Raw genomic sequence first — 20,690 nt, 5'->3', positions numbered from 1 at the left:
CCATTACGAACCATTTTAATCAATATTCAGTGCAATGGTGTTCTTTACCTCTCACAGATCATGGTTCATAATTCACTCGTTTTTCATTTGAAAAATGCACGTTAAAACTTTTTTTTAATGTACATTCGAAGGATCTCATATAAAATACAATGATTTTACATGACATTGATTTAAAAAAAAAAATGTATTTAACTTTTTTAAATTTTGTCTTCTTATGAAAAAAATACTTTTAACTATTTATTTTTTATTTTTTAAACTTTAAAAAAGATCAATTCAAACCACAACATAACGGGAGGGTTAAATTTAATGTTATTTAGCAAGCATGACATGGTTGTCACCAATAGATGCTTTAGGTTACATAGTTTCATATGATCCCAATATCTTTACTCTTTCTTTGAAGCAGGATCTTAAAAACTGTCCTGCTGGTCTCAGAGGTTTTATTATTTCTTTCCTTTCCCGCCTTTGCCCCAGGTGACGCATACTACCTGGCCATTGGAGGTGGTGTCGCAGAACACAACTGGAACCACATTAGAACCGTTCTTCAGGACCAAGGCTTCCACTGCCAGCTGACAGACCACTCTGAGGACATGGGGATGATCAGCATCCAGGGACCCAAGAGGTGAGAAGAAGGATGGGGAGGGGGCGGGTGGTGACATCAATGAACAGAGACGTTGTCATGATTTATATATCCAGGTGAGAAAAAGAACAATAGGAGTGAGTGAGGGCAAAGAAAAGGTAACGGTCCCCTGACGGGTTATGATTCATTTCCTGGTAACAAGAGGTGGGAAAACTGAAAAGATTAGCTGCTGGATCGATAAAAGGAGAGCAGGTTAAGTGCCTGTTCTCCAGACTTAGCCATAGGCAGAAGAGGTGAGAGAGTGCAGGGAGGGAGGCTGATTGAAAAGGAGAGAGAGAGACTGAGAGGTTAGATGTAGCCATTGGCTGTTTCATGATGCTGTGAACCCTGCAAAGTAAATTAAAATCTATTTTTTATCTGAGTGAGTGATAATGATGGAGGTTACTCAGAGCAGTTGCACTCTCCGTCTTAACAACAGTTTACACCTTGGGTTAAAGCGTCCATGGTGGTGATCCATCAATATCTCACCTGAATCAAGAAGGACCCTTTAGAAACGGATGAGGCCAAGATGAGGAGGCAAGAGCAGCTGAATTGCAACATGATTCCAAATGAACATGTGGTTTCCAGTTTGGTCATTTTTAAGCCATGCTAGCACCGTTGGTTCTATGGATGGAGACTTTTTCTCACTTGGTGCAACACTTGGTCCAGAGTTAAATACCTCAACATCTCAACATGCAAGATTTTGTACAGATTTCCATGCTTCTTTAGAGTCAGGCACTATGGTAACTTGTAAAAAATAATTAGCAGCACAGTGAAAAATCTTTAAGTAACTGAGTTCATTAACAATCAGTGTGATACATATATATGTGTACAGTGTTTTGGCCCATGTAAAATGATAAGATGAGATATTCCTTTAATTGTGCCCATGGGGAAAGTCAGGTGTTGCAGTGGCTCAAGTACAGAGTAAAACAGATTAGGATAATAAATAAAAATAGAATAATATATAATGAAAAATAGAATTGTAAGACGGCAACAAACAACAAAGACACTACATCCACTAGTGGTGCGAGCCATATAAAAGTGGCATTGAAGTCAGGTAGCAAGTAGTGAAATTGTAATAATTGTGGATACTAGACACACGATGCTCTTGAAATCTACATGCTAGTAGCATCTGCTAGTTGCTGCAACAAGTTGATTGGACGATGATACTTGTACTTTTACTTGAGTAAATTTTGAATGCGGGACTTTTACTTGTTGCGGAGTAATTCTGGAGTTTGGTATTAGTACTTTTACTTAAGTAAAGCATTTAAATACTTCTTCCACCACTGTTGAGTTCATGTCTACATATTGCACGATCTCACCTGTTGTGTTTACATACATGTTTGTTTACATAAAAATGTAACATTATAGCCAACATAATGCTGGAAACACAGCAAGGTTTCCCCGACCATAACCACTTGGGCCCTTCACATTTTTTTTTTTACAGCACCAAATCAGAATGAACAGAAAAAACTATGTTGAGAAAGATTTTAACTTTCATTCCTCTTTGCTTCTGTCATCAGGTAAATACGTTCAGAGTTTCACCCCACCATAAAAAGTACATTGCTCTTTTAAAAGGATGTTGTTATATTATCAGTGGTATTAAATTTGCGCAATTTTTTTCTGGTGATATTATTCAAGGCCTCCCCTCAACAATAAACTCAGCTCTTCTCGGTCTCAAAGCCCAACATGATATTAATATTAAAAGGTAATCTTATAGAATCATACCTCTTCACTTGCCCTGTCTGCCATAATGAGTCCTCAGTGTAAACACTGCAGCGATGACCTTCAAGGATTAAATGTCAAAACCTCTGTTTTGCAGATATACAGTATTTATATAAGGTCTCGTGAAATTATACAGCTGGCAGAAATGAGATCCCTGAAAGAGGAAGACCAGGGATTAAGTTTTGATGTCTTTTCTCCCTTTTAACGCCAGTTTTGTCGTCTTGGGAGTTTCCGAAAACGACTCTAACTGAAATCTAAACTGAATATGTCCCAGTGTTCCTGTTTTACCCTCATCTATGAGAACCAACATGCATTGATTTCTTTATCTCCGAATGAAAAAATGGTGCACTGCACACATTCGGACGCGGGAATATAGTCCAAACTTGTCACTTTCTTCTTGCTTCCCACAGTTTTCTTTTTGTTCTTCACTCTGAGAGTAAGCCGGGCCACCTTTTACCTTTCCCCGATCTCCTTCTCTCAACTCCCCGTCTATCTTTTCTTCACCTCTCACCTCTTCTCCTCCCCACCTCACCGCCCTGCATCTTTGTTCTTCCCTTTTACCAGCAGCAGGGTTAGGCCACTCTGTTCTCTGTGTGGGCTGTGTCGATTTCTTCTCCTTGAGGCTTTTTTCTCATCTTCTGTTCTCCTAAGTTTCTTTTCTCTCTGTCCTTATGTTTCTGTAGCTCTTATCCAGCTCTATTTCACTCTCTCTCACCCTTTTTGCCCTCATACTCTCAGTGCCCTCTTAACCTGTTTCAGATTTTTCTATCTCTATGTCTTTTATTGCTTACGTCAAACCAGAAATCAGTGCGTCACTAACAGAAGTAGCCCAGCGTATGTGTTCTATTATACATACAGCGACGTATGAAAAGATGTTGATTATGGAGCTCATTGAGTTTTCTTGAGCGCACTCCTCTTGTGAGTGTTTGTATTTGCATCAGTAGATGTTTCCTTGTGTGCGTGTCAATAATGTAAACAATATTAGCATCCGTATTGCCTCTCCGTGCACAGCACCGTAATGATTCTCAGCTCTCCTCCTCATTGTGTCTGCCGCATGTGAGGAGTTGCAGAAAATCGACCCTCTAATGTTTGGGGTTCATGTTCTTGCAAAGCAAATTGATCTCTTTAAAGTTTAAATTACAGCGTTTATGGAAATGCGTTTGACTCTCAGAGACGTCTCATTCCAATTCTCCAGAGAGGGGAGTCTCCAGATTTTCCGCTTTTCGCTCCCACAGCATGTCGGCACGCTCCAAAGGGGTGAAACTGGTGCTCGAGCGTTTGCAATGTAATTACGAAGCTTATTTATAATATATGAAATTATGCGATATCCTGCAAGAGAGCTCCGCGTGTGTGTTTGTATCCTCTGATCCACAGCTGAGAGCCGCAGTTAAATAGCAAGACGGAGAAACAAATTGGTGGTTGCAAGACTCCTCACGCACACATGCACACAAACACAGCCATTCACTGATTATATATAGCTAATTGGCCTTGCTCTTGGGCTCGGGAGTTCAGTGAACAAAGCGTTTCTTAAGGGAGGACAGAAACGGGAGGACAGCCCGAAGAAAAATATTCGCCTGTGCATCATGTTGCACATTCATGCATATATGCAAGAAATGTTTTATTCATATAAGACCATACACATATGTGTCTATATCCAATTTTGATCACATCGATTGCCTTTAAGAAAAAAAGGGCGCCCACACAGATGTGCAAGCATGTACAGCTCATACAAGCCTGAACCCCTTCCCCAAATATCTTCAACCCTGGCTTCCTGCCACACTGTTGCAAAAAATATCTCCCAGAAAAGGCCTCTACCTGCCCACTCACACACACACAAGTAGCAAAGTAAGCTAATCTTAGTCCTTTTTTTCTGTTGACTCATCTTTATGTAATATTGATTTTAGTGTGTATGAGTGTGGGAGAAGGAGAGATGGTTTGTTTCCACAGCAAATATATCAAGTAGTCCTGTAGTAATGTTTCCTGGAAATACTTAAGAATGTAGTAGAAGAAGATCTGATCATTTAGGGGCGTTTTTTTGTTTTTTTTTACACATTATGACTTTTTTTAAGGGGGGTCATTTTTGGACATCCCATAATGTGGAGTTTTTATGGCCATATTATACTCTAATATGTATTAACAGCCCAGAATTTACCAATTTTTTTTACCAAGCATTTTTAGGCATTTTAAAATTTGAACATTTTTGACAGAAATTGACATGCTATATTTTTCCATTTCTTTTTCATTTTAATGCCTGGTACAATTAAAGATACACTTGTTTGGACAAATACAATGATAACAACAAAAATAGCTCATAAAACTTTAAGAGCTGATATATAGCCATTTTCCATGGTTTTCTTGATAATAACCAAAATCAATATCAAGAAAACCATGGAAAATGGCTGTATATCAGCTCTTAAAGTTTTATGAGCTATTTTTGTTGCTATCATTATATTTGTCCAAACAAATGTATCAAGTGTACCAAGCATTAAAATGAACAAGAAATTGTAGAAAAATGGTGGTCTATTTTTTTTCCATGACTGTAATTTCTTTGTTCTGGTGTGAAACAGTTGAGTTGATATTGTAGACTTGGAGTGTTTCCACCTTGGTTCGGTTTCTTTTTACACAGAGAGAAATCTGTGCACTGCCAAAAACCACATGAGAATGTTCACTTCAGTTATTGATCAGATATATCTGGGGCAGAAGCAAGAAAGTAAATACAGGAACAAGCTGAGAAGCGTTGCTATGCATTTCTTCGGCTAGCTGCGTGCTCGTCTGCTTCCCAGAATTCAATGCACGCCTGGCTACCGTAGCCTTTTAGCTCGAACCTGCAGAGTATAGCTGGTATTTGCCCAAAGGAACTCACCAAGGAGGAAAAGAAACAAGAGTCTGAGTTAACCAGACTTAAAAGCACTGGTGTGAAAACAACCAAACTATAGAAAAGCATACAGATAAAATGTATTTCACCTCAACAGTTGCACTGTGCAGGTGCAAACACAAAATATATTGACTGACAGCGTTTCTGTGTTTTGTCTTTGTGTGCAGTCGAGAGGTGCTTCAGGAGGTGTTGGACACCGACCTGAGCAATGAAGCTTTCCCCTTCTCTTCACACAAAGTTGTCAATGCAGCAGGGCATCAGGTGAGAACAAACACACACACACATACACACACACACACACACACACACACACACACACACATTTCTACGGTAATTGGATGTGGTATATTTCTCAGATTTAAAATAACCTTGTCAGTGTAAGTTAAATAAAAAAATATAGAGTGAATTAAATAACACTTCCATGCAGATCACATACTGTGAAACAGGTTTATTATTTCAAAGATTCAGTCAACAGACTGTAGACTGTGTGTGTGTGTTTGTGACAAATGGGATGTCTCAAGGCATCCTTGTGACTTCACATATCTGTCCACACCTTTTTGTTTCTCTCTTTTTCCGCCCTCTATCTCTTTCTACCTTTTCCGCTGAGGTCTAACAACTCAAAACTCAAAAAGAAAAAGTTAAAGCGCTGTTGTTTACAGGCACTGGGGGGACATCATACATTTATACTTAGCTTTGTCTTTCATTCAGTTTTCAGCCAATAATGCCGTAGTGTTTTGGAGCCCAACTCTCTCAGTTTGACCTCCACACTGTTCCTGGCCTCGGATCAAAAAGAGCATGTTGTACCGGCTCATGCAGCGGCACATATGTCCAAACGCGCTCGCTCTGTCTTATTGCTTTTGCATGAATTATGCATCGCTCCGGTGATTGCAGTCCACAATCTTCTCACAGCTCTGCAGAAGTGTTTTTGCACGTGTGTGTGTACGTTGCTTGTGCTGTGTTCCAGCTGGTTGCTGGCCTCGTCTGGGTGACATTTTAATGGCTGCACTGCTGCGAGAACAGAGCTCTCTCTCTCTCTCTCTCTCTGCCCTCTGCTCCCCACATAGCTCATTAGACTCTCTCTCTTCCGCAACTCGCCAGTTCAAGCAACTGTGCTGGCATGCATGTTAGGTCATATGAAGTCATGTTTATATGCATTTTTTGCACTTGTGTTCCGTGCTCTGTGTGCGTGTGTTTGATGAGTGCCTGGTAAATGTATGAGTGACAGCGTGCACAAGGCATTCATGTGTTTCTGTGTGCTTAAGTTTGTCGTCTGTGTATCTGGTGGAGTGTCTGTTGTGACTAAGAGTAGGCTTACATGTACTGTCCTCCCCAGAGCTCCATGGCGTACATATGGGGCCCACAGTGATCCCTTGCTGGCCAGATGGCCTGGCTGTCACAGCACCCACTGGGGAAACTGTTGGAGAGAGTTTTCTCTCCTCGTTTTTCACTCCCTTCCACATTCTCTCACTCGCTTCCACTCCTTTTTTCCTTTAGCTTTCCCTCTTCTTTCACTTATATCGTTTTCTAACCATCCTAAATGTGTTATTCTCATAGTGTATATACATTTAATGGTATAATATTCAACAATTGTTTGTTGATGTTTTTGGCTCAACAAGCCAGGGAGAGTAGTGGTGGCTGAGCATGCTCAAAAGTGGATGAAGAGAGGGAGCAGCTAGGGGATACAAAGCCGAGAATCAGCGTAATAAAACATACGTTTTTGATTGTTTCATGGCAGTTACACGCTAAAATACAAATAAACACACCTACACCCCACATAACCCTGCATAGTGCTGGATGATAGGATTAAACAGTCATGAAAAAAAATATTAGATCATTGTTTTCTTCAGTTTGTCCATTTTAATGCCTGGTACAAATATAATGATAACAACAAAAATAACTCATAAGAGTTTAATAATGATAATAATAATAATAATAATAAATAAATAAATAATATTAAGAGCTGATATCTAGCCATTTTCCATGTTTTTCTTGATAATAACCAAAATTTTTATCAAGAAAACCATGGAAAATGTCTAGATATCAGCTCTTAAATTAAACTCTGATGAGCTATTTTTGTTGTTATTGTTATATTTGTCCAGACTTATGTACCTTTAGTTGTACCAGGCATTAAAATGAACAAGAAATAAGAGAAAAGAAGGGTGGTCTAATCATTTTTCCATGACTCGATATATCATAAAAAAAACATCCAGATTTCTATCGTAGATATATATATATATTTTTTATTATATTGTTTCTATTGTGATGGCAATATTTCCATCATTTGAACAAGGATTTACAATCTGATTTTTTGCTCCCCATCAGAACCTGCAGTTTACGGTCTGAAAATGTTATTTTTATTTTTTCTCTCTGCCATTTTTCCTGCCTGCTATGTTCTTCAACCATTATACTTTGCCACTTGGATCGTTGGAAATAGATGCCAAGAAAGGGTGAAAGTGCACTCAGCTGTTAAACTTTAGGGCATGTTTGCACTATAGTATCATTAGAGCAATATCTTTTGTGAACCAGACTTGGCGACGGGGCAGATAGCAGCTGCAAGTGATGGGCAATTCACGGTGCTATCAGTGGCCACAATCCATTCTTTGTGAATTTGCCCATTGGCGTGCCGTTTCCATTGATTGCCACTATGAGACAGACTGAGTCTACTTGCGGGTAATTGTTGCACAGCTGCTGAACGGTTCTTTACAGCAGCTCTGGGGATTTTCAGACTTTCTGTGTTTACTTAGAGTTCGAGAGACACATTTTTGAGATGATATGTGTAAAATTCAGTATTTTTTGGAAAGCTGTGTCCTATTCAACACCCTTTCTTGCTGCATTTTATAAAATCTCTTGAATAGAAGTGTTGAGTAAGACGTATTTATGCCCAGTATTCATAATGGACGACATTATAAGAATAACACCCAGGTTTATAAATACTTTACTGTTTCCTCTCTCCTATTCTACCTTCAGTATGCTTCAGTTTTCTTGTTGGTCATGTTGTACATTTCACTTCTTCTGCCTCTCTACCTCCTTCCATACACTGTTTCCCCTGTTTTCTCTGTTACCTCCTAATCCCTGTCCGTCTCTTTCAGGGCTTAAAGAAGTTTTGGCATTCATTTCTGAAGCAAGATTACCGTTTCCCTGTTTGCCTCTTTGTGCACCTTATCTTATTCTTGCATCTATTCTATCCCTATTCCTTTGTGCTTTTCTTTTCTTTTTCTTTTTTTCAGCAGCAGCACAGGGAAATTGCTGTTGTTATTAAAATGCATGACAAGTATTCTCCGCCCTTAAAGGTGAAGCGTGTTTGTGTTTGTGTTTGTGTGCGTGACTGAGCACAAGCAGAGGCATGGCAGCTTGGTCCTCTACACGCCTCTCTCCATCTCTCTAAGCCTCCGCTCTCTCGTCCAGGTGCGAGCTATGCGTCTGTCATTTGTCGGCGAGCTCGGCTGGGAGCTTCACATTCCCAAGGACTCCTGCCTTCCAGTCTACCATGCTGTCATGGCTGCTGGTGCAAAACACGGCATCATCAACTCCGGCTACAGGGCCATCGACTCACTCAGCATAGAGAAAGGTAACTTTGAGTACGAAGTCGTAAATAAATAACCCTAAAATAGAAATCTAGATCAGGTAGAGATTTATTTTGGTGCCTTATGCTCTTTCCCTTCCTCTGTTTATCAGGGTACAGACATTGGCACGCTGACCTTCGCCCAGACGACACACCCTTGGAGTCGGGGCTCGGCTTCACCTGCAAAATGAAGAGCTCCATCCCGTTCCAGGGCCGCGACAGGCTGGAGAAACAGAAGCAAGAGGGGCTGAGGAGGCGCATTGTCTGCTTCACCATCGACGAGTCAGTAAAGCCTGAAATTATAGTCAGGAAGAATTTACCCTCTGAGCCCAACACAGATTCACTGTGTTTCTTTGCTCCTGTAATAATACTCACTGTGACCTTGTTTTTCACCACAATACATTAAAGTCCTTCACCTCTATGGAAATGGCAAAACATGGCTAAAAGTAGAGAGAACTCAAAATGTCCTTTTGTGGCGTAAAACACAGTTTCACACCATAAATCATAAAAAAGAAGAAGCACAAGTTGAATTTCTTTGCTAATTTATTTTACAATTTATTTATTTTTAAATAGAATCTATATGTACACCAATTTTTTAAGTGCCCACAAGTGTTACCAATTTTTTTAGAACCTCTCTTGTCCTCTTCAGCCTGCAGTTAAGTTGAAGTTTTGCAGAATTTTTGTCAAATGGCTATTGGTCCCAGCAAAGTCATTCATGGCTTTCCAGTTGCGCAGAGGAGGGCATCATTTAATGTATTTACAGGATCTTGTTAGTGCAAATGGTTTATTTTTGTCAGCATTTCAAATGAATCAGGCAGAGTAAAGCGATATTGATGAAATAGCACTGATTTAAGCTCAGATCTGGTTATTTTTCCTGCCTGAAGTGACATAAATGTTTGTTCAAGGACAGAAATGATCAATTCTGGCTGTAATTCCTGTTTTTACAGTTTCTGGCTATGATGATATTGTATTTTGAATTATTGTTATTATTATATATTTTTGAAGAAAACATGTCTTCAAATCTACTAAGAAGGATTTATTTATTTATTTATTTATAAAATGAAGCTTCCTGTTGTGAACCCACTTGGACTTCTTCCATAAATAGATCCCTAACAATAACCTAAAACAATTTAGAGATTTTTTTAACTCAGAGGAAATAATGCTTAACATTAATGCTTAAAAATGTATTCACCAAATGTCCTGTGACTTAATCAAAGACTGATTAAAAAAGACCCTGTGTATAGTTTTGATGCCGCAGATTTATTGTGTAACTGGACGAAGATGCAGTTAAATGGAATATTCCCTTCCCTTCTGTGATTTTTCTCCTTTTATATATTTTTCATGCTAGATTTCTTTTAGTAAATACAGACCCAAACTGAAACTTAAAAAACATTCCTGTCTTCTTCTATTACATTTTTGTCCGAAAACATATAAAAAATTCAAAATATTTTTACTTAATTTAGATTCTAAGATGCAATTACACCAACTTGTGGTTTGGTTATTATGAATGTTTAATCTTCAGAAGGAGGGTTGCATCGTTGGATGAGTTGAAGTGTACAGACCGTACATGTAACGAACCAGTTCACACTCAAAAATATATGATGGTCAAACTAAAAATAAATGTTTTTTCTCTGATCCTGAGCAGTTTATATGCTGGAGATGCAGGCACACAACAACAGCAACTTGCTATCGTGAGAACATTGTTTTCTTTAAGAGAAAGAGATGTTATCAAAGCGGGCATATTCTATTTGGTCCTGACACTCATGATTAGTGTGAATGTGTGTAGTTGTGTGTGTCTGTATGTACAAGTGAATCCTGTGCGTGCAGGAGGGAGTCAGTCTGCTGCGTTGGAGTCGGAAACTATTGAGTTTACAGCGAACAGACGTGTACATGGTTCTGTGCACATCAACAGATTTAGTTTCATATGATTTTGGTTTTAAATGGGCCATAATATGCTCATTGCCAGGTTTATATTTTTGGTTCCGACTAGAATAAATTCACATGCTTTAATGTTAGAAAAAAACACATATTTTTCTCATGCTGACTGAGTGAATATACATGTCAACACTCTTTACGAAAAAGCCAGGTGTGCTTTGATTGGTCAGCGTTTCCTCTTCTTCTACATCTGCGCTTTTGCTGTCTCTGCACCATCATTGCAGCTGGAGAATGGCAGTAACTGCTCTGTAGCAGCACTTTCTACCTATAGACCAATTATTTGTGTACAAACATTGACAATGTGCGTGAAAGTAGGTTGCATAAAAAACATGTAAATGTATAAAATAATTATTATTATAAAATTTTAGACCGTTATTAGTACCTTTTTAGTTTTGGCAGCCCATCGCACAACATGACATGTTCAAAACAGATTACAACTCTTCCTGTGATCCAAGTTTACTCGTGTATGAAAGCCGACTTCTGATTCCATTTGCATCCGGATAAGGGGTCAATATGTCTTTATGTATATTGTGACATCACAACCAGACAACTCCCTTAAAGGCACAGATTCTGACTGCGGGCTGTGTGTGTTTCTCCATGGACTGAGCCTCTTGATACTCTTGATTATGGGGCCTTTAAATTAGTTGATTTTGTGAAAAACAAACAAACTGGGAATGCTTGGTGTTTGTTTGAAGATACTTAAACACTCTCTGCTCTCTTTTTCTCTCTCTTCTTTCCAGGAAAGAACCAATGTTTGGTCTGGAGGCCATTTTCCGTAACGGCACTCCTGTTGGTCACCTACGGCGTTCTGATTATGGATTCTATGTCGACAAAACGATTGGATATGGATATATCCGCAACCCTGATGGAGGAGTGGTAAATGCCTTACACACACACACACACCACTCACACATATACCTACACACTGTGTCTCTCTCATTAACCTCTGTTATCATTCTGTGTGTAATGCATCCAGTTTTGATTTGTGGGTGGTTCTAATTTTTCCCATATCTCTTAAAATAAGAACATGTTTTGCCACACTGGTGAGATAATTCCACTCCCACTATTTTTTTTGTCTTAGTATTGAGAAGAAATGTGAATTAAAATTTTGACAAGATGTCTGTACTAGCATCAGTGGTGGAAGAAGTATTTAGATCCCTTACTTAAGTAAAAGCAGTGATACAACACTGTGAAATTACTCCACTACAAGTAAAAGTCCTGAATTCAAAAAACTTACTGGAGTAAAATGCAGAATGGACCCACTCAGATTGTTTTATATATATTGCACAAATATTATTGTATTATTATTATTTATGCATTTATGTAATTAGTGGTTTTATATTCTCAAGAAAGGGCTACTTAATATACTGTTATGAGGTTTAATGTAAAAAATGTCAAATCAATTTAATTTGATCATGTTTTCATTTTAAATCTCGACCTGAAAAGTAACCAAAGCGGTCAGCTAAATGTAGTCAAGTAAAAAGTACAATATTTATGTCTAAAATGTAGGTGAGTAGAAGTATAAAGTTACATAAAATGGAAGTACTAAAGTAAAGTACAAGTACCTAAAAATTGTACAGTAATTGAGTAAATGTACTTAGTTACATTCCACCACTGACTAGCATTAAGAAAGCATCTTGTACTATCTTTTTTATGATTTGAGGACTCAATAATGGATAATAATAGTTTCATATTATCTTACATTGCTTGGGTACACCACATCTAATTTTCCTAATGCTTAATTACATACAAATAACCAGAAATGGTGTGTTATTGCTTACAAGAATGGGAGCCCGTAGGTGCATCTCTTTTTCTTTCCCTTTTATTCAAGATATTATCAATCATAGCCTCAGGCAGTCGGTCAGGTCCCACCACTCACTTTACACCGAATAATACGTTTTATTGGCCAGCACACTGTTTTTTGTGTGTGTTTCTCTGGATAATAATACAGACACACACAGAATAACAGATGGAACATCAAACAGAAGAATGGAAAGCAGCAGGAGAGACACAGAAAGTTATTAGTTGAAGTTGTGCGCTCAAAGGAAAAAAGCATTTCTTTTTTAAATTCAGAAAAATAGAACAATCCTTCTGTTACTTGTGAGTATTGAGATCTGTATCTATGAGTGTGTGTGCTCATAGCCGCACACGCTGCATGCACATATGTGTGATAATTGTGTGTGTGTTTGTGCTCGTTTGTTTAATATCCATTCCCGAGTCGTGAACAGCGGAAAACAAAGCAAAGCGGATTGACCCTTGGCTTCGTCGAGCACTTCAGTTGGGAAACGCACACATATGCGTGCACATTCACACACACAGACAGGTCTGAGGGATCTTGTCTCCTGTCACTCAGTATTACAGAGCACATCCGCTACAATCACATCACTGGCATCAACACGTGTGTGTGTGTGTGTGTGTGTGTGTGTGTGTGTGTGTGTGTGTGTGTGTGTGTGTGTGTGTGTGTGTGTGTGTGTGTGTGTGTGTGTGTGTGTGTGTGTGTGTGTGTGTGTGTGTGTGTGTGTGTGTGTGTGTGTGTGTGTGTGTGTGTGTGTGTGTGTCAGAGCAGTGTCTTCTCTCTTAAAGAGACAGAGCAATGCAACTGTCTGCACTCCTCTGTTTGCTTGATTGTTTTCTTATGTTTCCTTTTTATATTCACCATTTCACTGCTCTGCAATAACTTAGGAAACCGGAACCCAGAATTTCATTGGCTGTCAGACTGATACTGTACATGAGTCAGCGTTTTGACAAGTGAATGTACTCACTGAAAAATAAGGGGTTAATTTTGTGTACGGCACCATCAGATACTGCTGGGCAAAATGGTAAAGTAAGAAAATTCAAGTCAGAATAGTCGTGTTTCCTTTAACAAATTCCTATGTGCATTTTGAAGATGTGCATGAGAAAAGCTTGATGGAAACACCAAAATTTGATAAAACTTTTGAATTAGCACATCAAAGTTTTTACGCTCACTTGAGGTGTGTCACAACCTGGCTCTAAGAGTCATGGCAAAAAAGGGAGCCCACACCATGTATATCAGTTTAAACAATTCTTTATTAAATCAAATTAAACCAAACTAAACAATCATAAAGGATTTGAAGTTATGGAGTGTGTAGAAGCAGTGGTGTCAGTGGTGTAGGGTGTGCATGAGTGAGAAGTGTGAGTGTTGATAGTGTGGAACAAAGACAAAGGACAAGGAAACCTAAAACATCAAGCTAAACCAAACCAAACCTTACTGGGGACAGAGGAGCCCAGAACAGGGCAGAGCCTTGGAGTGATCAGATTCTTGCACCATCGCTACTTCTTCTACTGTTTTCTTTCTCACACCATCTCTACTTCTTCTACTGTTTTCTTTCTTGCACTATTTCTACTTCTTCTGCTGTTTTCTTTCTTGCACCATTTCTACTTCTTCTGCTGTTTTCTTTCTTGCGCCATCTCTAATTCTACTGTTTTCTTTCTTGCTTCAAAAATTGCTTCGACTTTAATGGAAACAGGGCTTATAACTGCAGAAAAGCTAACAATCAAGTGCTGTTTCATATGATGTGGCAGCATGCATAAGTATCACGTTTCCTCACAGCATGCTGCAGTGTGACCTTTCAGAAGAAGGGAGTAAGAGGATTTTTGATAGAGCCAATTTATGGATCCTTTTATGCATTGATATTATAACTGGCCCGTGTGTGTTATGCTGCTCCATTCAAACTGGGACCAAGGCATCAATATCATTACTTGCATACATTCGCTACAATGTCATACGACTGTTTAAACTGGAGTCAATGCAGCTTTGTCCTTGAGAAACGTTTGTTGCTTTGATGGAGCCTTTGATCGCAATACTGTTCCCTCCACTTCCTTCAACATGGAAGTAGTAAAAACTAAGAGGTGATGAGAGAGAGAGCTCTGCGTGTGTATGTGTGAAAAGAAGAGTGACAGATGAGGGGGAGAGCTGCAGGGAGGGAAAAGGGAGTCAGTCAGTGAAAATTAGCTCTCTGGGTTACGAGGGAGCTGACATTGACTCATGAGTGAATGGATTGCTTTCAGCGTTTTATAACTCCTGCGCCGCTCTCTTCTGTCAGATACGAACGCCGTGAAATTGTCCATTCTGGAGTGCTCTGCCAGCTGGGAACACTATTTTTACAAAGACTGTGGATTAATTGGTCATCTCATTTTCACTCTGTTTTAATCTCCATCACTTCCTCATCTCCCAAAATGTAAATTTCCCTCCCACCCTCCTCTCTTCACGCTCTGATCTCTCCCTTCCTTTCTTTATCAGGTGAGTGCCGATTTCATAAAGAGTGGCGAGTTTACCCTGGAGAGGATGGGAGTGACGTACAAGGCCAAGGCCCACCTCAAATCTCCATTTGACCCTCAGAATAATCGCGTCAAGGGCATCTATGTCTGAGTCGGACCACATGTGAAAACTGAAGAAAACGCGCTCTGGTCTGGAGGAAGAGGCTGGGAGAGGTGCAGCTGTGATTGTTTCTACATGCAGGTGCAGCTGTTGAATACTGGGATAATTTTATGAAGATTATATCTGTGATTTGCTGGAACTGGAGGGATGAGATGGAACTTTAATAGATGTTCTAAAATCTGTATCGAGATATAAAAGAGGTGCTGATATGAATCGGGTATCAATGTTTTGTTGTTAAGTTTCACATTTTTATACACACTCTGAGAATAGCACTGTTCATGTGAGCAGTATTACTATGAAGACAGACTCATGAGGTATCTTATTATCTCCAGTAATTAAAAAGTTTAAGCAGTACGTCTGAGTAAACTGAAAAAAAGAACCAACTTACTTTGAATCATGGTACGTGTCCACAGGGGCGTTTCTAGATACAAAGGGTCATCAAAAGACTTGACACAAGACTGTTAAGTACTTGAGGGATAGTTATCAATTTGTCTTCCATGACAACCAGCAGGCTACACCCTCCCCCAACCACACAAACACTTCCTAGATGCTCCTGATTGGATGAATACTTTCCCTCGTGGGCTGTTTGCTCCAAAATTTTACACCAGAAAAAAATTGTTTGGAAACGCTGTTTTATATTACGAAAATAGCAGCCACCTTGACCATGTAGATATATCTACACACAGTACTGCAGGACACGCCCACTACATGACATGTCTTATAAACTTATAAAAATAAGTTTAGGGCCCTGAGAGCTCACAACGCTGCAACTTAAGAAAACACATGCAAATACACAAAACACAAGAAAAATTGATAAAGATGTTTTCTTTACCGTACCAAAAACTACTTGTTAGGTTTGGGAAACAATCGTGGTTTGGATGAAAAAAAGTTATACCAGAAGTTATCTCAGGGGGCGTGTCGTGTAGCCGGCAAGACTGCGGTAAGACCCTTCTAAACCTGACGTCCTATAGCTCCACAGCTTTATCAGAATGCATTGTACAGCTGTTAACATAGGCAATAAATGGGAAGTGTGGAAATGCTGCATTTTGTGGACAAGTACCATAAATCTGCACCTGGATTGATGTTAAGGGTGCAACAAGTATGACTTTGTAAGACACAGTAGATAATCTCATACAAAAAAATCCTTCTTAATCGTAGTTTATGAGCCACTAGAAGCAGAGACCCTTCCTGCCTTCTGCCTGTATTTTTTCTTTTCATTTTGCTGTGTTCGGGACGTTTCTGAGTGTGCCATTACTGACGGTTTACCTGTCTGTCTGTCTGTCTGAGTCCCAGAATTCCCTGTCTGGATGCAAACACTACGCCTCATAGGTAGCTTGACTGAAGATCTCTAAACTCACTGGTGAATTACATGTCTTTGAGCCAGGAAGGAATGGCCAGCTTTTTGGGGTCAAACCCTACTCATTGTGCCTTTTAAGTACTCAAATAACAGCACATGATAAAGTTTTAGTTTTAGAAATAGCAATCAGCAGTAAATTTAAGCTAATACAGTATCAAAGTCAGAACACTAGAAAACTCAGGAAGTCTTTATCAATCTTTGTCTAGAACAAGCTGATATCACAGTGAACCTGATGATAAACTATAAAACAATGATTATAGGTATGATGTTGGTGTTTAACATGATGCAAAGAGAGCTGCTGCAGCACAATAAAAGGGTTAAAAGAAGAAGTTACAGATGCATGAGTGTGCAAAAGTAAATACCGTAAATTCTCAATTAGTGGATTTGTGTACTTAGCTTTAAAGTAAGCTCTTTTATAAGACTAATATTAGAATAAAGTCATTCATAATATTATAGTGTAGTGCTGTAATATTTCATTTCTAATTCATCCTATGAGGCCTTAGAGTAGCATATTGGGAAATAAAAGTGTTCTCAAATTATACACCAGACCTTCTGGCAGTTTGAGTCAGATTAAAGTGACTGATGTTTGTGCTGATAATAACAACTAAAAACAGAGTTTCACTTGCTTGTTTGGTATCTAAATCTTAGGCAGACAGAGTGTTTATCAGAGTCGGAGGGGAAGGGAGAAAAAAACACCCCGAGGCACAGCGTAGCAGCCGGGGACAAAACACTGCTGGAGAAAAATGACAGAAAAAGACAAGAGTTATCAGAAAGCAGCTGTTACAGATAAACCCCCTTGTTTTCTGTCCCGTCCCCCCTGTTGCTCCGCTCTGCAGCGTTAAACTGCTGTCACTGCTGTTTGCAAACTCTATTCTCCTAGTTTTGTTTTTCAACAGATGCATTGTCATTTATTAAGTCTTATCTACCAGTTCAGGCATACAGAGAACTTATTTTGTGTTGTTTTGCTGTTAAATCAGACTCGCTCCGCTTGATGCTAAAGCTAATCCAGCACGAGGCAGAATGAGAACTTTTACTGTGAAATACCTGCAGGATGCATCAAGCAACAGCACATTAACCATCACCTTGACCTGTTAAGGCTTTCAATATAAGATATGACCTTGGTAGAGTGAAGTAAGAGTGTGGCAGGACTGTATTTTAGTTTGTTTATGCACAACTCATGGTTGATAGAATGAAAATGTCTGAAAGGAAAAACTGACTGTGATCACAAATTCACTCAGGACATTTTTGGATATTACATTTTTCTGTCATTTTGGCTGTTAATGCCATATAGACTATAAGGTTAATGCACATGGCGCACAGTTAAGCAAGGGTCTAAAAGTGTTTTGTTTTTTTTTTTTGGAAGTTCAGTCTCAGCTCCTATAATACATGCAACAGACTTTGTTCCCAAAATACAGACATTCAGGACTTAATGTCCCTACTAAATCATCATAAGAAGTCTTTTTTTATTTTTCACTAGATTGAGCAATTTAGTATGCAAAAATTGATGTTGATGTCTTTTTTCTTTTTTTTTTCAATTAAAAAAACATATCGTGGCATTATGCAATCAAACTGGCTTTTAACCACTGAAAAAAATTGAAAATAATATGGTTGTTATCATTTGGACTAAAGAGAAATAATCTATAATAAATTATGTGGAATGTAGCAGCCTATAATGTAATAATTTCCTAATAATGTTATAACGCCTGAAAATGTAATAACATTTGCACTTAACTCGATCGAAAATGTAATAAAACCTCATAATGTAATAACTTCACCAATAATGTAATAAAATATCCTGACTGATATTGTAATAACATTTTTACAGATAATGTAATACCTTATTACATTATTGGGAATTTATTATGTTTTCAGGAGGGTTTTTTTTTTTTTACTTGACAGATAATGTAATATATATGTTCATTTTCAGTCCAGAGTTCTACATTTTGTGTTTTGAGAATCTGAGAATGTTATTTACACAGGATTTGAAACAACAGAAAGACTATTGGGTTAAATTGCAGACCTTGAGTACATGCAACTACATCCTGCAACTAAAATATCAGTCAGGATATTTTATTACATTATTGTTGAAGTTATTGCATTATTGGGTTTTATTACATTTTTGATTGAGTTAAGTGCAAATTGTATTACATTTGCAGGTGTTATTACATTATCAGGAAATTTTTACATTATAGGGTGCTACATGGAAGTTTTTAAAAACTTTTTACAGAAATGCACAAGGGTTAAATGCAGTTATGTGCCGTAATTAAAGGTGATTTGTTGATTCTTTGTGTCTACAAGCTAGCTGCAAAAAGTGATTTTTGTTATGACACTTAACATTGAATTTGATTTTAATTCTGTATTTGTGTTTACATTCACTCACAGCAGCACAGCTCCGTCCAAACCAAAACCAAAGTTCATTACACACACTGGAAACCGCAGCCAAAAAAAAAAGTGTGTCAAAGCAAAAGAAAGCATTTGTATGTATGGCCTTCCTCTCAGATATGTGTTGCTGCACGTTCAGCACAAAATGTTTACTAATGCAGAATGATTCATTGATTCAGCCCAGAAGGCCATTAATCATTGAAGTGGTTGTTCCCACTAGAGGCTTAGGTTAATAACAAGATTTATATGGGAAATGTGAAACAGACAGATAAAACACTATCACTACTGGTCTTCAACCACAATGTTTTTTTGTTCTTTTTCCTAATTCAGTGTATAGAATTTCTCTTCTTTCTGTAGTGTGATGTGAATAATGCAAAGCAGGTAATTGTTAAATGCAAAATGTATTATGAAAAACTGTTTGACCAGTTCAATCAACAAAAATGACCAGTAAAATTGTTTAATGTTAAACTGGAGTCGTTTAATCTATTCAAAGCTATTCATGTATTAATAAATTCCTTTTTAACTGCCACCGTTTTTGTGACATTTATTATTTAACACACAAAGATAACGATGCGGCACACAAGGGCATGTAGCAAAAGAGAGTAAAAATTACAATGGCAAACTATAAAAGTAATAAAAAGTGTATTCATATATTTTATGTGAAGGAGCAGTAGTTAACACTTTTCTCCCCAGCACCAGTAAGTAAATCTCACTTGTTTTTGGTTTCTTACATGCCAATCTCATATCTATGTCCAGCGCTTTAAACATGAATGGGATAATCATTCATTTATATATACTAATATTAACACAGACAGTGGATAAAAGCATACAGGCACATCTAAAAAAAAATAGAATATTGTGAAAAAGTTCAATATTTTTTGTCAATCATTTCAGAAAGTGAAAATCATTCATTATATAGATTCATTACTTATAGAGCAAAAATATTTCAAGCCTGTTTTTGTTTTAATTTTGATGATTCTGGCTTATAGATAATGAAAACCCAAAACTCAGTGTCTCAGAAAATTAGAATACTGTGAAGAAGTTCAATATTGGAGTCCACAGTCAGTCAGTGGTGGTTTGTGGCCATGTCCTCTGTTGGTGTTGGTCCACTGTGTTTTCTGGAGTCCACAGTCAACATAGCAGCCATCTAGCAGGACATTTAGAGCTCTTCATGCTTCCACAAGCTCTTTGGAGATGCTGGTTTCATTTTCCAGCAGGACTTGGCACCTGCCCACACTGGCAAAGGTACCAAAAGCTGGTTCAATGACCATGGTGTTACTGGGCTGGACTGGCCAGCAAACTGGGCTGACCTGAACCCCATAGGAGTCTATGGGCTGTTGTCAAGAGTAAGGTGAGAGACACCAGACACAGATGACCTGAAGGACGATATCAGAGGAACATTGGCTTCCATTTCACCTCAGCAGTGCCACAGGCTGATCTCCTCCATGCCACGCTGCATTGATGCAGTAATTCATGCAAAAGGAGGCCAAACCAAATATTGAGTGTATAGAAATAAAGATACTTTTCAGAAGCCTGACATTTGTGTTTGAAATATCCTTTTTTTATTGATCTTATGTCGTATTCAAATTTTCTGAGACGCTGAATTTTGTGTGTTCATTATCTGTAAGCCATAATCATCAAAATTACAAGAAATACAGGCTTGAAATATTTCACTCTATGTGTAATGAACCTATATATTATACGAGTTTCACTTTCTGAAATGATTGACAAAAAATATTGAACTTTTTGACATTATTCTAATTTTTTGAGATGTACCTGTATAATTAGAGCAAGGAGGACGCTGTCTATCTCCAAACACAGAGCTAAAATCAGCAATTC

General features: G+C 38.3%; 1 protein-coding gene across 1 annotated transcript in view; it reads left to right on the top strand.

Annotated features, from left to right (window-relative positions):
• Positions 1–19,377, top strand: part of sardh (sarcosine dehydrogenase) — a 63,771-nt gene extending 44,394 nt beyond the window's left edge. Inside the window, exons 17-22 of the mRNA XM_059357972.1 lie at positions 472–619; positions 5,384–5,477; positions 8,622–8,784; positions 8,892–9,060; positions 11,454–11,589; positions 14,975–19,377. Coding sequence (XP_059213955.1) covers positions 472–619; positions 5,384–5,477; positions 8,622–8,784; positions 8,892–9,060; positions 11,454–11,589; positions 14,975–15,103 — 839 coding nt within the window. The 3' untranslated portion in view covers positions 15,104–19,377. The remainder of the gene's footprint in view (positions 1–471; positions 620–5,383; positions 5,478–8,621; positions 8,785–8,891; positions 9,061–11,453; positions 11,590–14,974) is intronic.
• Positions 19,378–20,690: the final 1,313 nt, after the last annotated feature.

Source organism: Centropristis striata, chromosome 19 (assembly GCF_030273125.1).
Source record: "Centropristis striata isolate RG_2023a ecotype Rhode Island chromosome 19, C.striata_1.0, whole genome shotgun sequence".
Classification (NCBI taxonomy): Eukaryota; Metazoa; Chordata; class Actinopteri; order Perciformes; family Serranidae; genus Centropristis; species Centropristis striata.
Note: the sequence above shows the minus strand (reverse complement) of the source record. Positions and strands in the feature narration are given on the sequence as shown.